This window comes from Aythya marila (genome assembly GCF_965140915.1).
Source record: "Aythya marila genome assembly, chromosome: 2".
NCBI classification, from domain to species: Eukaryota; Metazoa; Chordata; class Aves; order Anseriformes; family Anatidae; genus Aythya; species Aythya marila.
Genome location: NC_139043.1, coordinates 110,932,072 through 110,946,448, shown reverse-complemented (window position 1 = coordinate 110,946,448; position 14,377 = coordinate 110,932,072). Strand labels below are relative to the sequence as shown.

The 14,377-nt window shown below is 35.4% G+C and overlaps 1 protein-coding gene across 1 annotated transcript in view; it reads right to left on the bottom strand.

The window, feature by feature from the left end:
• The window catches only part of PRKDC (protein kinase, DNA-activated, catalytic subunit), a 79,319-nt gene that overhangs the window by 53,089 nt on the left and 11,853 nt on the right, over positions 1–14,377 (bottom strand). The window contains exons 19-35 of the mRNA XM_082752973.1: positions 13,489–13,575; positions 12,993–13,112; positions 12,427–12,586; positions 12,031–12,137; positions 10,961–11,051; positions 9,938–10,101; positions 8,958–9,110; positions 7,765–7,872; positions 6,776–7,002; positions 6,253–6,347; positions 5,559–5,658; positions 4,388–4,521; positions 3,632–3,886; positions 2,426–2,661; positions 1,312–1,520; positions 1,053–1,185; positions 5–163 (exon numbers count right to left, since the gene is read on the bottom strand). Coding sequence (XP_082609099.1) covers positions 5–163; positions 1,053–1,185; positions 1,312–1,520; positions 2,426–2,661; positions 3,632–3,886; positions 4,388–4,521; positions 5,559–5,658; positions 6,253–6,347; positions 6,776–7,002; positions 7,765–7,872; positions 8,958–9,110; positions 9,938–10,101; positions 10,961–11,051; positions 12,031–12,137; positions 12,427–12,586; positions 12,993–13,112; positions 13,489–13,575 — 2,538 coding nt within the window. The remainder of the gene's footprint in view (positions 1–4; positions 164–1,052; positions 1,186–1,311; positions 1,521–2,425; positions 2,662–3,631; positions 3,887–4,387; positions 4,522–5,558; positions 5,659–6,252; positions 6,348–6,775; positions 7,003–7,764; positions 7,873–8,957; positions 9,111–9,937; positions 10,102–10,960; positions 11,052–12,030; positions 12,138–12,426; positions 12,587–12,992; positions 13,113–13,488; positions 13,576–14,377) is intronic.

The window sequence follows — 14,377 nt, the reverse complement described above, 5'->3', positions numbered from 1 at the left end:
CTACCTGGTCATCAATAGCAAAGGACAGCTGCAGAAGTCTGTCAGCTAGTCGCTTACTGCTGATGTCTAATGATGGAAGAGATATCCTTTGACCCCCAGGTGCAATGCCTTTATAAACAACTGAAAGAAGCTTGGAGCCAATGGAGGAATGAGGTCTTTCATCCTACAGAAACAAAGAAGTGACAATGAAGTGACACCTTTATAATTGAATAGCAAGATTTTTAAATCAGACTAACCCTGTTGTGCACAAGGTTCAGAACAAACTATTTTTGAAACATTTTCTGATCCTCTCCTGTATTTCTTTTTAAGATAACAGAATTACTACAGGAATAAAATGGACGGCTGAATGGCTCAATGAGAATGGGTAGGCTGTAAAAGGTAAACCATGCAAGTTCCATGAATATCACTGCCCTATAATCTCAGCTCTAGCTTTTGTTTAGACAGAGGATGGATGGTGAGTACCCCACAGAAATGAAATATTTTGCTACTTGCTAAATGTAGCCTTGCTCACCAGTTGACATATTCCTTCAATCCTTGTGGCTGTTCCATGACCTGTTTTCCTTTAATTACCCAAAATAAAACAGAGATTGCCTGTAATCAGAAATTTAGTAGAAAGAGTTTTTTTGAGTAACGTACCCATGTACGTTAGTAACCTACACATGTGTATATACGTTTAGGTATTGAGTATATACGTTACGTTTGAATAACCTACACATGCGTATATATATTTATTTTTAAAATGTATTCCTTTTTAAGTTTTCCCTCATCACTTTGAATGTCCTTTCTTTAAAAAAAAGGTTTAAAAATGCCTCCTTTAAGTGATTAATGATTTCTGATTTTTTGAGCTTTCTGTCTTGTGAAGCTCAATAGAGGGGAAAATTTGGGGTAGATTCTTGTCACCTACAGGCCCTAGAAATTGAAGAAAGACAGGCATAACTATTAAGATTGTTTAAACCTCAATATTATGCTACCCAGATTTGTAGAACAAGCATGAAACATTTATTTCTGGTCCCATTCAACACCAGCTTTTTAATTTCTGGAAATGCAATTACCTGATCGTAAAGAACAGAATGAAGCAGGCCAGATTTCTGGAGTTGCTTGCAGGCACAAAGGAGAGCACTAAACCTAACTTGATCAAAACGTGCATCTGAATTAAACAGATCAACAGAACAGAGGTCCTCAAAACTAATGAGAAAAGAGAAGCAAAAACGTTACATTGGTGGGGAGCTATATTTGTAACCATACACATTATTTTCCATTTCTCATTTCGTTTGTTCAGCATAATGTACTTATTAGAAAGTCCCTACTTACCTCTGTGGTGTGATTCTTTTTTTTAAGCACACTTTCAAAGATTCCTTATAGGGAGATTTCATCAAAGCTTTCAAGAGTCTTACTGAGATATCTGGGAGATTTTTCATGACTTGTACATCAGCTGTATTAAAGCCTATATGCGATGGATCACACACTGTCATCACCAGAAGCTCTACAAAGCTTTCATTAAGCAATTCCTTCTCAAGTAGCTAGAAAAAAAAAGTCATTAGAAGAAATCTTTATTTCAAAATCCTTTTAGATTTCCATATTTTATTCATTACTTACCATTACTCCTTATGTTTAAAGGAAACAAAAGATGGAACAGTAACTGTTCTTATGAAATTGTATTATCTTTCAATGGATTTCAATGGATTGTGCCAATACACAAAAATTGCATACATATAAATATATACATATATATAGGATGTATGCTGTCAAATTGCACTTCAGATCTTTTATGTCCACATAGGCTTGTTTTAGTCTTGTCTTAATTATACATCGATACTTGAACTGTACAGCCCTGTGCACACTACTAAATATCTACTTAAAACAAGAGACAATCTCAGAACTAAACCTGCAGGATGTATTTCATAAAAGATTCACATGTATTGCAATTGTATATCTTTAATTATTGTTTGCATTACATCAAGGCTAGGTAAAGATTTGAGAAACCTGAACATTTTTTCTGAATTCAAGAAATCGCCACAATCTGAGTTTTTGCTTTTTAAGCAACTATCATCTTCACACATTTAAGACAATCAGGCATCCTGCAAGAAATACTCTGTGCAAGTACTCCATGCAGAATGACAAATCTCATGGTCAATATCCTTCCTAGAAAAGATTAATTCTTCTGTTTAAAACTGTATTAACCTGTAAAATTCAACTGCACAATTTTTTTTTTCTTACATGCAAAGATTATAACAGTTGATGATGCTTAGCCATCAATTTGAATTAAAGCATCAATAATAATGATGTTCTCCAGCAAAACAACCTCACAATAAAAAACCAAACAAACAACAACAAAAAAACACACCACAAAACAAACAACCCGCAACAGAATCTTTAACTACATCTAAAATTCGCATTTTTACTCACTATGTATTTCAGTGCCTACCTCCCAGAAATCCTGCTGGCATGTTTCCAGGATCAGGGTTACAAACTTCATGATTCGGACTACAATTGTACACTTGCTGTAATTATACATTTCTCTCTCCTGTGGACTGAACACGTTGCCTTTTGATCTGCTATCAAAGCACTGCTCTGTTGCATGGATATCATGCAAAGCAATAGTTTCAAGGAAGAATTGCACGGCTTTCAAGAATGAGGATCTTACACCTTTCTTCTTTATACCTAAGAAGAATCATAATAAGTTGAAACAAGACAGCAGCTATCAACTTTCAAATACGCTGTTTTGTGTTTGGAAGAAAACAGCTGTGTTGAGATGACAAACAGAAAACTACCACATCTCACAACAGCATTTTCTGATAGTCCTATGTCAGTTCCAAATGTTAAAAATATGGGCAGTGAAGGATAGCTTTCTAATTGCTGATCATTATAAGCATGTAATTACCAACGATGATTTTAAGCACATTTATTAATAAGGATGAAAACATTAAATCCATAGTTATGAATAATATGTCTCTACGCTACCTGCATCCAATAAAAATCTTACAACATTGCTTCAAATGAAGACAGAGATGACACTGACAGGCAGACTACCTACTACATGCACAAAACTTCATACATGAAGTAACAGTGCAACTGTACTGTTAGCGATAAAATGCATTTTGTTTAGTCCTGCATGAATAATTAAAAGAAAGCTGAGACCCTATGTTTACACATGATCAAGACTCAAATGCAAGGCTGTTAAAATTGAAACATCAGAGATTGAAGAAAGACAGCACATTGAGGGCCTTAAAGTGAAAAGGAGACTTCTATTACTTTCTCATAGCTCCCTCCAGACATCAATAAAGAGCAAGTAAACAGACCTGGAAGGAATTTTTTTTTTTTTTAAATAAAAAATAAATCTATAGCACTCCTCAGCAGAGGGAAGTGAGCTGTACAGCATAATATTTTAAGATGAGACTGAGTAAAACAAATTACTGGTGCATGGTTTAATGGTATATTTCTAGGACCAAAAGGAAACATTTTAAGATACAGTATTGACAACGTACTTCTCATCAAAAAAACATCCAGCACTAAATACTGTCACTGCTCTCACTTCAGGAGAGCTTTCAAGACTCATTAACTCTACATTACAGAGAAAAGCTTCAAGCCCAAGGTAGGAACTCCTCTTGGAGGTGGTTTCTGTAACACTCACCCAGAATCTTATGAGGTTTTATCATTTGCAGCTCAAAGAATGTATTGTAGCAGTCCAGTGCTGCTAAGAACATATCCATCCATCGCATGACAGTCTGTAAACTAAAGGGCTCCTGCATACAACGGAGAGTTGGCTGAGACAGAATCCCAGATGGACTTTTGGCATCACTGCCACCTCCTTCAAATTTGTTAATAAGGAAAGACACATCTTGTTTTTTTAAAACATCATCTAGCCAAGAAGAAGGAGAATTGTTCCCTGATAGGAATAAAAACACAGATTTAACTTATATAGGAGAAACACATTTCAAGCTGGCAAGAAGTTAGAGGCAAATGGGCCATCATGCCCAAATTTTGTGTTTTAAGCCAAATCTTCTAGTAGAGAAGGTATTGATCATACTGCTTAAGTTACCCACAAAGAAGAGGCCAATTTGTGAGCCACTCCCACTTGTTCCCAGTCAGCAAATAAATGCTTTCATAGTTGGATGCAACTGCAGTTCTGGGCCTAGAAGTTCTCCTTCCTGACCAGAAGGATGTCTGCAATAAAAGCTTCTTCCATATTCACAATCCCATCCCAAGCCCTGAAGTTCTCACAGTATTTGATTTCCAACATTAGCAACTACTCAGTTCCTATTTAATAGCAGTGACTGAAGAGACACTTACGTCAAAACTATTTTTTCTAATAATTAACACATCACACATAAAAGGTATAGGGAAGGAATTTAGAAAGCAAAGAATAATATATTGTAACTTACAGTACCTGGTAACAAAGGAACAAATTCATAGAACAGCTCCATGGCTTTATGTCTGCACTCTGTCTGAGGTCGCCCACACTGCACCAAGAGCCACATGACAATGTCCTCAAGGCACACAGACTTAGAGGCTGGAAATCCTCTGCACAAAAACAATAGGGATTAACAAACCTCGTCGCATCTAGCAAGAAGTCAAAGTCTTCCAGTTTAAAAAACATCATTTCATGAAAATCATGAACATTGTTTTATCTATCTAACCCAAATCCATTTGCACTACAAGTAAGAGGTCTTCCACAAGCATGGCTTGTACTGCTTTCCCTTTTCCTCACTCTGCTTTGGAAACCCAGAGCATAGCCTTTGTGGCAACAGTTTAGAAAGCTGTTTAGATCTTTTAGATCAGTTTAGATCTTTTTTCTTCTCTTTGTAACACTCAGAGACAGATTAAGGCTTAAATAAGCCTGCATAGTATTTCCTCTCCCTAATTATCTGGTCTCCTAGCTTACTGCATACCAAGCAGTGAGCTAACTCTCAGACTCCACTTGCCAGTTTCTTTAACACACAGGATAGTCTGGGTCAAGAGGAACCTAAGGATGTTTCTAGTCTAGCATCCTGCTCAAAGGAGGGTGAGCTATGTGATCAGAACAGGTGGCTCGGAGCATCCAGCCTGATACCGAATCTACTCTTGTTTTTACCATTATGCCTCTTTATTTGCTGATCATCCTATTGCAGCTAGTCCTACTTCTGCTACTATTTAAAGCAATAATAAAAGACTTGAGAGAAGTTTCTTCCAAGTGCTTTCTAATACCAGCACTAACATTATTATGAGCACAGCTGTGAGGGAAACATACTTTTCTTTTCCTCACAACCCCACACAATTAAAGCAAGTGCTCTGTTCTGACTTCACCACACAGGAATAAAGAATGACCGTTATGAACCTCTATTACCACATCCAGCATTTCCCACCTGTGGTTCAACAGGTGTTATCAGGGAAAGAAAGAACTGTTCAACAGACATTATTAGGGAAAGAAAGAACTTTTCCTGATGCTTTGGGAACACGCATCCACTAGCAACAGTCACAGGAGGAATTTCCTTTTCAGAATCTAAAGTGTTTAATGAAACTGCATACATTGTTAAATATAACATAATATTTAAAAAGCAAAAGAATGGCAAGTTGCTGACCGTGGTACTCGCCGCTTTCCTTCCTTGTTCAGAGAAGGAGCTTTATGCATAATTATGCGCTTCAGGTGATGAATAGTATCACAACACTGTTGAGCAGTACCTGTTAGAAAGAGAGAACAGGCATCTATAAATAAATACCAGTTACTTGGTTAAGGTGAGGTATTGTTGCTACAGAAATGGTGCAAAAGACTGACACACAGGATGATGGCCATCACCTCCACCATTCTGTGCTTCTATGGTATGTTTTTCAAGGTTGCAGAACAAGACCATCAAACAGCAGAGACGTCAACAAGGCCTGACCCAATAGCGAGGCCTCTGCTACAAAAATGTATATGCTTTTTTTGTGCTCATGCTTAGAGAAACAGTAAACTTTTCCCATACAAGTATCTCTTTTGAAGCTACCTCTATGATATCCCAAATTGCCTCTCTGAAAGAAATAAAGCCTCAGAACGTCAGATTTTGGCTTTCTGTTCTAATTATTAATTGATGAAAATCAGAGTGTATGAGGAATAAAAAAACAAGACAACAAAAAACAAACAACCTAAAACCGACAAAAATAAAAAATAATACTCCCATTCTTGCAAAATTATGCCCATTTACTTTTCCTGAAGTTACAGACTAATGGTTTGGTTTGTTTATCTATTAATTCAATTGGATGGCTTTCATTTTCATCCTGCAGTTAGTTATAGCTCACCTAATGATTTCTCATCTGTATGAGATAAGGCCAGACTTTCCAGAAATACAACCAATGCTTCAAATACAAACTGCTCCACCAGAGAGTTTTCTTCCCTTTAAAATCAGAAATAAATGTGATGAGAAACATGAGTAGAAGAAGCACAAAGTGTGAAATTCTAATTAAAAAACAAATTAAAATACTGCAGAAATGAACTGTGTAATACTTTTGTACTAAAGAAATACACTTAAACAACTCCAAAAAGAATAGCAATGAAAGTTTGTTGAGTACTTTTAAAAAACATAACTCCCCATAAAGTTGTGATAGCAATTTAAACTTCCACGTTGTTCCCTTGTAGAAAGCCAAACTACACAATTATAATTAAATTACATCAATGAATGATCCGAATAACACAATTTTACAGCTATTACATATAACAGAATGAGTGCCAATGGGTGACTGTTCAAGTCCTAGACTCAATTCTTTTTATCTTCTTGAACTTTTTAGTCTAAGTTGGTTACTGTTCCAAGCTCTGTTTGCTCACCTAAATTCTCTGTAAATGCTGTTAAAAGCAAGTGCTGCACCTAGCCTCTTGAAAGCACTGGGATGAAGAGCAAGACTATATAATCGTTTAAAAAGAGACTTGGTGTTTGCTGGGCTTCTCTCCTGCTGTCTTGGTGTTGTCTGCTTAATAGACCATTTCAAAAACTCTCGTACACACTGACCACAGAAATCTCTCAAAGTGCTGTCAACTGGATCCACTATGCCACCCTGAAATAATGCAAGATAATCTTATTACAAGAATGAAAACATAAAACAAAACAAAACATTGTCTCAGTGCATCGTTGTAAACAACACTGGTAGCAACTCTAAATTAAAAAATATATTCAGTTTCCCCAGTTTCCCAGAAATAATAAAGCTTCAGAACTAGTACTGTCCAGGGGAAGGACAGTATTTCCAGCCTTCACAGCACTGGATTAAGCCTCAAAGACCTAGGTTTCTATTTCCATCTGAGCTGGTAACCAGTTTAGAAGCCTCGACTAAGTCATTTCATTTTCTGATAAACCAGTTTCTTCTGCTTTACAAGTGGTGTGACAACAATGACTTTTCTTTACAAGAAGTACTGTGAAATCTCCTGACATGACTTCAGCTTTTAAGACAGTGTTAAGTTGAAAGCTTTTGCACCTCATGAAAGCAAGGAAGCTTAAAAGAAGATTAAACATGCATCAAAAGTGACTTTCATTCAGAGTTGGGGGAAAAAGGTCTTTTAGTAGTTACTTGTACACAATGATGATAAAAGAGTGTTTCGTTATCCTTACAAAGACTATGAAGACACGAACTGCGTATCAGGGATGCCAAAGAAATAGGAACACTAACTGGTCATAAAATTGATAAACTGGTGTCCTTTATTCAGAGAAATAAGGAGCTATTCTATCGGTTTGTGTGCTTCTGCTTATTTCAGTAGTAGAATGATGCTAGTTAAAACCAAAGTCAGATGGCACAGAAAACTGAAAAAGACGACTTAGGACCTACCAGGATAGCTTCCAGGAATGCCACCGTATCTTGACTCTCAAATTTTTTGTTGTTGGTGAACCAGTGAATAAGTTGCATGACTAAAGGCTCATACAACTGTCTTGTTACCTGAAAAAAGTAATCCTGGAAATGTAGTTGGCTTTAAACATATTTCTATGCTATTTAAAACATGCAAGAATAAGAGACAATACTTCTTTGAAAAAGGGTCCGTAAAATTAACAATTGCTTTCATATTACATTCTCACATAAGGATTTATATATATATATATATGTATATATATATATATATATATACACACACACATATATATATATATATATATATTCTAATTTGATCAATTTCAACATTTTTACTTCTAAGTTAACCTGATCAAATCCTGTTATTCTACAACATGAAGGAAAGAATCATTAAATATATATGCATACATGCATGTTTGTAATACAGTCTGTGTGCATTGGTTTGGACCAATCCAGCCATTATTCAGGGTTATTATTTATGCTTTATGTTCAGCCATATGCCAGCAAAAAGGGTTTCACTTAAATTGATTACAGTCTCCTGTGTATTTTAACAGGAACACTTTTGTCTAAAAATCAAATCTAGTTGCCAGGGTCCCAAACAGCAATCTGAAAAGGCATGATATCCATAATTTCAGGGGAGCTGAACCTATGTGCCATTGAGATTTCTATCCTGTTTTGTGTAAAGGTGGAGAAATAATAAGTTCATATGTTTGAATTAAATATATCCCCCTCAGCTATCAATGAGGAAGCTACAATCTCTCTCCCAAATGCTTTTCCATACTGAATGAATCAATTTATGCTCAAATTAATTTATCAGAGAAAAAGAAAAAAACAAAAATCAAATACAGAACTAAAGAACAATTATTACTATTAACTCTTTAAATGAATATTGAAACTTCAAACACTCCCATGAGTTACTTTCATTACTCTAGACTGCGCTCCATTACTGATGTCTTTGAAAAGGCTTCTACTTCCCTATCCCCCCCCCAAAAAAGAAAAGCCTGAAAAACTATCCCTAAAACAGAATTTCAGCTTCCAAAATGTATTACAATTGAAATAAAGGCAACACGTTGGATAACTGCTGGCAGAATAACTTCAAAATAAAATTGTAAGTTTATTTCAATGCGTACAGGTATTCTAAACAAGCTAAAATACTTATAAGCAATTCTGTTTACCTGGTCTACATCACAAGCAAGACGAAGCAGTACTGGAAATAATCGTTTATATAACAGATACATGGGTGGGGGACCCTCACGTCTTTCTGGCATCTGAGATGATTTCCCCAGCATATATGCAACTATGCTATGTAGCAGTTCACATGCTGCAACCTGAAATTCAAAAACCCTGTTAGTTATGCATTCATTACTTCCATAGCGAAGACAAAATTGTGGGCAAGAGAGAACAAAAAAGGGTATTCTTGAGAAATCAATTCGATCTATGCAAAATCACCAGTTCAGGAAGAGATTGTATCCAAGTAAATAATCTACATACTTTCTACCTGGCCTTTCTCCTTATGTTTTAGTGTCTATCAAATGCAGTCACTTTTCAACAGAAGAAAACGCATCACTGGATAAGTCACCATCACTGTGTGTTCAGGGATACGTCCATCCCAGAATGTTTGGATATCAATAGCCCAATTGAGCAAAGCAAATATTTGCTGGAATATACATTACAGAGAATGAAAATATTTGCTAAGTGCTCTGCTGGACTGAGCCCACAAGCTCATAGGCTAGGCATGAGGAGGACATCAAACAGCACTGAAGATCAACTAGCTTAAAATTTAAATTTTTATCATAAGTCTAACTCAAAAAGGCACACTGCTGTCTGACAGAGCTAATAGCAACAGTTGCTCTTTAGTTTTTAAACTCTCAGTAACACCACAATGAAATAACATGGAAGAAGTACGTTTATAATTAATTTAAAATTTATATAATTAAATTTATATAATAAATATTTATATATCATCTATTATATAAATATTTATATACATTAATTATATTTTAAATTTATATTTAAAACTTTAAATATTTATATAATTATTTATATAATTAATTTATATAATTAATTAAATCAGGCCTTTTTGAATAAAGAAGACATTATTATACACAATATCTATTAGCTAGCATAAACAAAAATGCAAAAAACTCATCAATACTTTTGTTTGTCTGTCACTTGCAGAAAGAGCCAGGTCCGTCACACGAGGCAGGAATAAATCCAAGTAGATGACAGGCTTCATATCTGCAAACGGTACAGCAAAGCTCAGGTGTCTCTCGGTGTCCCAGGATACACATTTCTTCATCATCTCTTCTGCTGAAGTAGCTAATGCATTTGAAAAAAGTAAATTAAAACAACAACAAAAAAAGCTTTATGTAATATACACAGAACAAGTACTTCTGTAGCTCAGTCAAAAAAAATAAATCTATTGCCTTCCAACTTCACTTGGATTGCCACTGAACATTAAGGCTTTATAAAGTACTGGATGCTGCAAGTACCAGAAGTACGTTAGAAGACCAGTTTTACTTGCACATCCAAACAGATTTTAGCCACCATATGAAAAAAATAATTGCAACCAACATTTCAGCAGATAGCTGCAGCAGCCTTCAGTTTCAATACAGTTAAGTTTGGAGACAATTATAAACTTGTAAGACATGGAACCACACTTGATTTAAAATACTTCTTTAAAATATCCAATACATTACTTGTCTACTGTAACTAACAATTCTTGAAAATCAGATCCAACATACAGATTCCTACAGTTGCACAAGGAATGACTACATGTATGGCTACATTCTCCAAAGTCTATACCTTTAGAGAAAACTGCTATACCTCCTTCTCTCCCTCTATTTCCTCACTTGTTAATTTGGTCAAAGTCTGATTATATTTTGTATTTAACTTCAGGTAATAATGTTAGTCTCTCACAATATTTCCAAATTAGCAAAAGAAAGACTTGGCAAAAAGAAAATTGTTTATAAAAGCAGAAAAAAACACAAACGTAAGCATTAAAAAAAAAACTTTTATACAACTAGATTAACACTGTTCTCCTGAACTCTGAAACTGAGTAAAAGCAGCTCTGTTTAAGAGAAAAAAAGTAAAAAGTAGCTTTCCTTGAAAGGCTTGAGCATTCTCATGAAGCGGTGTTGAGATAGCAGAGACACATACATATTTTTAGGTCACACACCTGTAATTAAATTGTGGTTGATCTGTCCTCCCAAAGATCCAAGAAGGCGTACCACTCTAGTCCTTACTGCTTCCAAGGAAGGATTGTCATCCTGAAAAATTCAGCAGATTAATATTAGTGAAGGAAGAGTTACTTCTAAATATAGCTAACATGGTTGATATAGTGAATGGAGGATTTACGGCATTTATTAGCATACTGATGAATAAGGAACAGTGAAGAACCCGTGACATTGTTTCCCCAGAGAGGGGAACAGCATCAAACAGTAAAACAATTTTGGTTCAGTAAGCAGAATGAACACTGGAAAGCAATTTCATCGCATTCTGTGGTCTTTCAGTTACCACTTAAGTAAAGGCTAAATTTTTATCAGCACAGATAACACACACCTACAGAATGAAGTAATAATCTAAAAAGTGGAAAGAAATCTGAAGTAAAATTTTTTCTTTCATTTACTTTAAACCAAGAACATATAATTTAGGTTCTAGCAGCCTGTGTGGGATGTAAAATTCACTCACTTTGTTTAAAGACCACTAGGTTGGAAGGAGCTATATAATCCATATAGGAGTAATCATTAGTTAGATGCCTACATTTATTCCAAGTCAGTTTGCACACTGGAATATACAAATAAAACTACACTTATCTGGAACTATTTGAGAAACAACTGGTCAAAATGATCAGTATGTTCGACTTTTAAGACTGAACCTAACATAATAAGAAAGAAAGTTACACATCCAACACTGTGCAAATACCATCTTGCACACTTACACAATGCTATTTGATTTTAGGTATAGGGAGTTAAATTATCCATTCCACTATACATCAGTCTGACAATGATTCTGACTTAAGATTTCTTCAGTTCCCTTTCCTGCTTCACTGTGATTCCCACCCTAGAATGACGTCTTTCCAATTGTGCTGATGTACTGGCTTTCTGAGCCACACTGTAGAGTGAGTCTCACTGAACTGATCTAAGTTAAAAACAATCTTAAGAAAAAAAATAAGTATGCATGATAGGAAGAGAAGCAGTGGGAGGTGATTAATTCACGTTTAACTCTAAAAAGCATCAGTGTTCTTACCAATGAAGAAGTTTTTGCTTTTCTTAAACGCTGTATCACAACTTTGTTAAGTCCTTTCTGGGCTGCTCGAGAAAGCTTCTTTACTTCCCAGTTATCCTGGGGTTCAGCTGATGAACAAAACCCAGCATATAAACATTAGCTTAGTATACCCATACCATGTGTACTTGGTTATGGTTTCTTTAAAAACCAACCAACAGAACAACATCACCTATTCTACTTCAAGAATAAAAAATAAACATTTGGGTTTAAGAGAAATAATACTGTTACAGCTACAAGGAACACAAAATAGACAAAAAGCATATAACTTCCATGTTTCTAGACATAATTATGATTTTTTTGTTGTTTTGTTCTGTTTTTTTCCTCCCTCAAGACTAAAACTTCATTGTGCTTATGTACCTGTAGGGGTAGAGTTTTTCAAATAGCCGTCAAGAAGAGGTAAAACATCCTTGTAGTAAGGTTGCATTATGTGTTTGGGGATGTGAGTAGACCAGTCTTCCAAAGCATCCAGTCCCAGGTCAGCCAGTGGTATGCAGCTAAGGCCCAGTTTAAATGCATTCTGTGTGTCAAATGAAAAACTATCAGTTTTTCATTTTTAATAACTACTAAGGTTTAAAGGGAGATATCATATTTGTGAGCATTCAGCATGCAATGTATCTTCCTTCTTAGTAACTTTGATGCTTAACATCTCTTTCAACATCAGCAGAGGAAACATCTATTTTATTGCAACATAAGCACTAATTGAGACAGTTAAGTAAAGGCTGACAATTTACTTGTTTATTCAAAAAAGCAACTCATTGGTACCTTTTCTTACTGGAGACAATGCAAAGCTTGAGGGATGTTATCTTACTTGCTCAACAGGATACTAAATTTGCTCCAATACTTTGGAGCATGTTTTTTTTTGTAGCATGATTTAGGGAAAAACAAAAACAAAAACAAAACAACTATACATCATTTTGACTCACCTGCAGTGCAGGAATATATGCTTTGATATCAAGCATGATGATGTCATGTGGTAAACAAAGTAAAAAATTCAGACAGGATGCCAACAACTCATCTTTATACTGTTTCATTTTTGCTGTAACCTAAAATTCAGATAAATAGGTTAAGAACAAACACAAACCTTTTAAGATCTTAATATCACCTATATAATTATCTACGTAAAATATACAACTCAAAAACAATACCAGAATCTAATTCACCTGCAAATGGTTATCATGTAGCACTTAATGAACAATTATACTGATGTTCAAAGGAGAAATAACTGTAAATGGTCAATACAATGCTACTGACATTAAATAAAAACACAGAGAAGCCTACTATAAAACCCTATTATACTGTGTAATTCAAACAGCTGGAATACTGCTGTCATGTACACGAGATTTCAGAGAGGATGCAATTTTGATTGAGACATTTATGCTTAAATTCAGACTAAAGAAGCTAGTCAGCAAAATGACCTACCTCTTTTCCGAACTTCACAAACAGTGCAAAGCAAGAACTCTTTTCTGGGTCTTCAGTAGATTTTCTGAGACTCTTTGGACTAACACCCTACCAAACAGAAAATGTACATCAACAGTATTAAAAAGCATAGCACACAGTACAAATATGTAACAAGCTTAACTCAGAAAAAACGTTACTGAAGAAATCTGCATCACTGAAAACTTACAAAGGCTGTTTAAGCTTTGAGAGAATAAACATAACACTGTTACCATGCACACTTAATTCTGTCCTTGCATTCCCATTCAGTAAATCATAAAAAAAAATAAAATCCCTAATAGTGGATGCACAGGTGGCAAGAAAGCAGGTGGAATAAGAAAACAGTAGTCCACAGCAGCATCTACAGTATAAGAATATAGACTGGGAAACAGTTTTGCTTCACTTGGTGCCATCACCAGCAGCAAGAGCAGTTCTGGGCTGTGTGATGGTCTGCACACTTAATGGGATGAAACACTATCACTTTGCAATAGCTTTCATACCAGAAATGGTGCATCATATTTCTTGTGGAAATCAGTAAGAAGGATATATAAGTACACCCCAAAAGTTGAATAATTAACCCAGGCATGTTTCTTCTGTTCTGGCTAGACTGTTTCTGATAATCAAACTACTTTGTCTGCACTGCAAGCATGCTTCCCATCACTCCGTTCGCTCCACTCAGGATTCTGAAACGAGCACTACCCATGGATGGGGTTTCTTCAGAAACTGAGCTTCTAGTCTATGTGTTGACTTTCTACATGCTTTTAAATATAGGTCATATTTAAATGCTTTTAAATATGACATAGGATGCCATAGACATTACAAACAAACAGTTAACAGTTACAATGAATTTTCAGTATTGCACATAGATGTATAA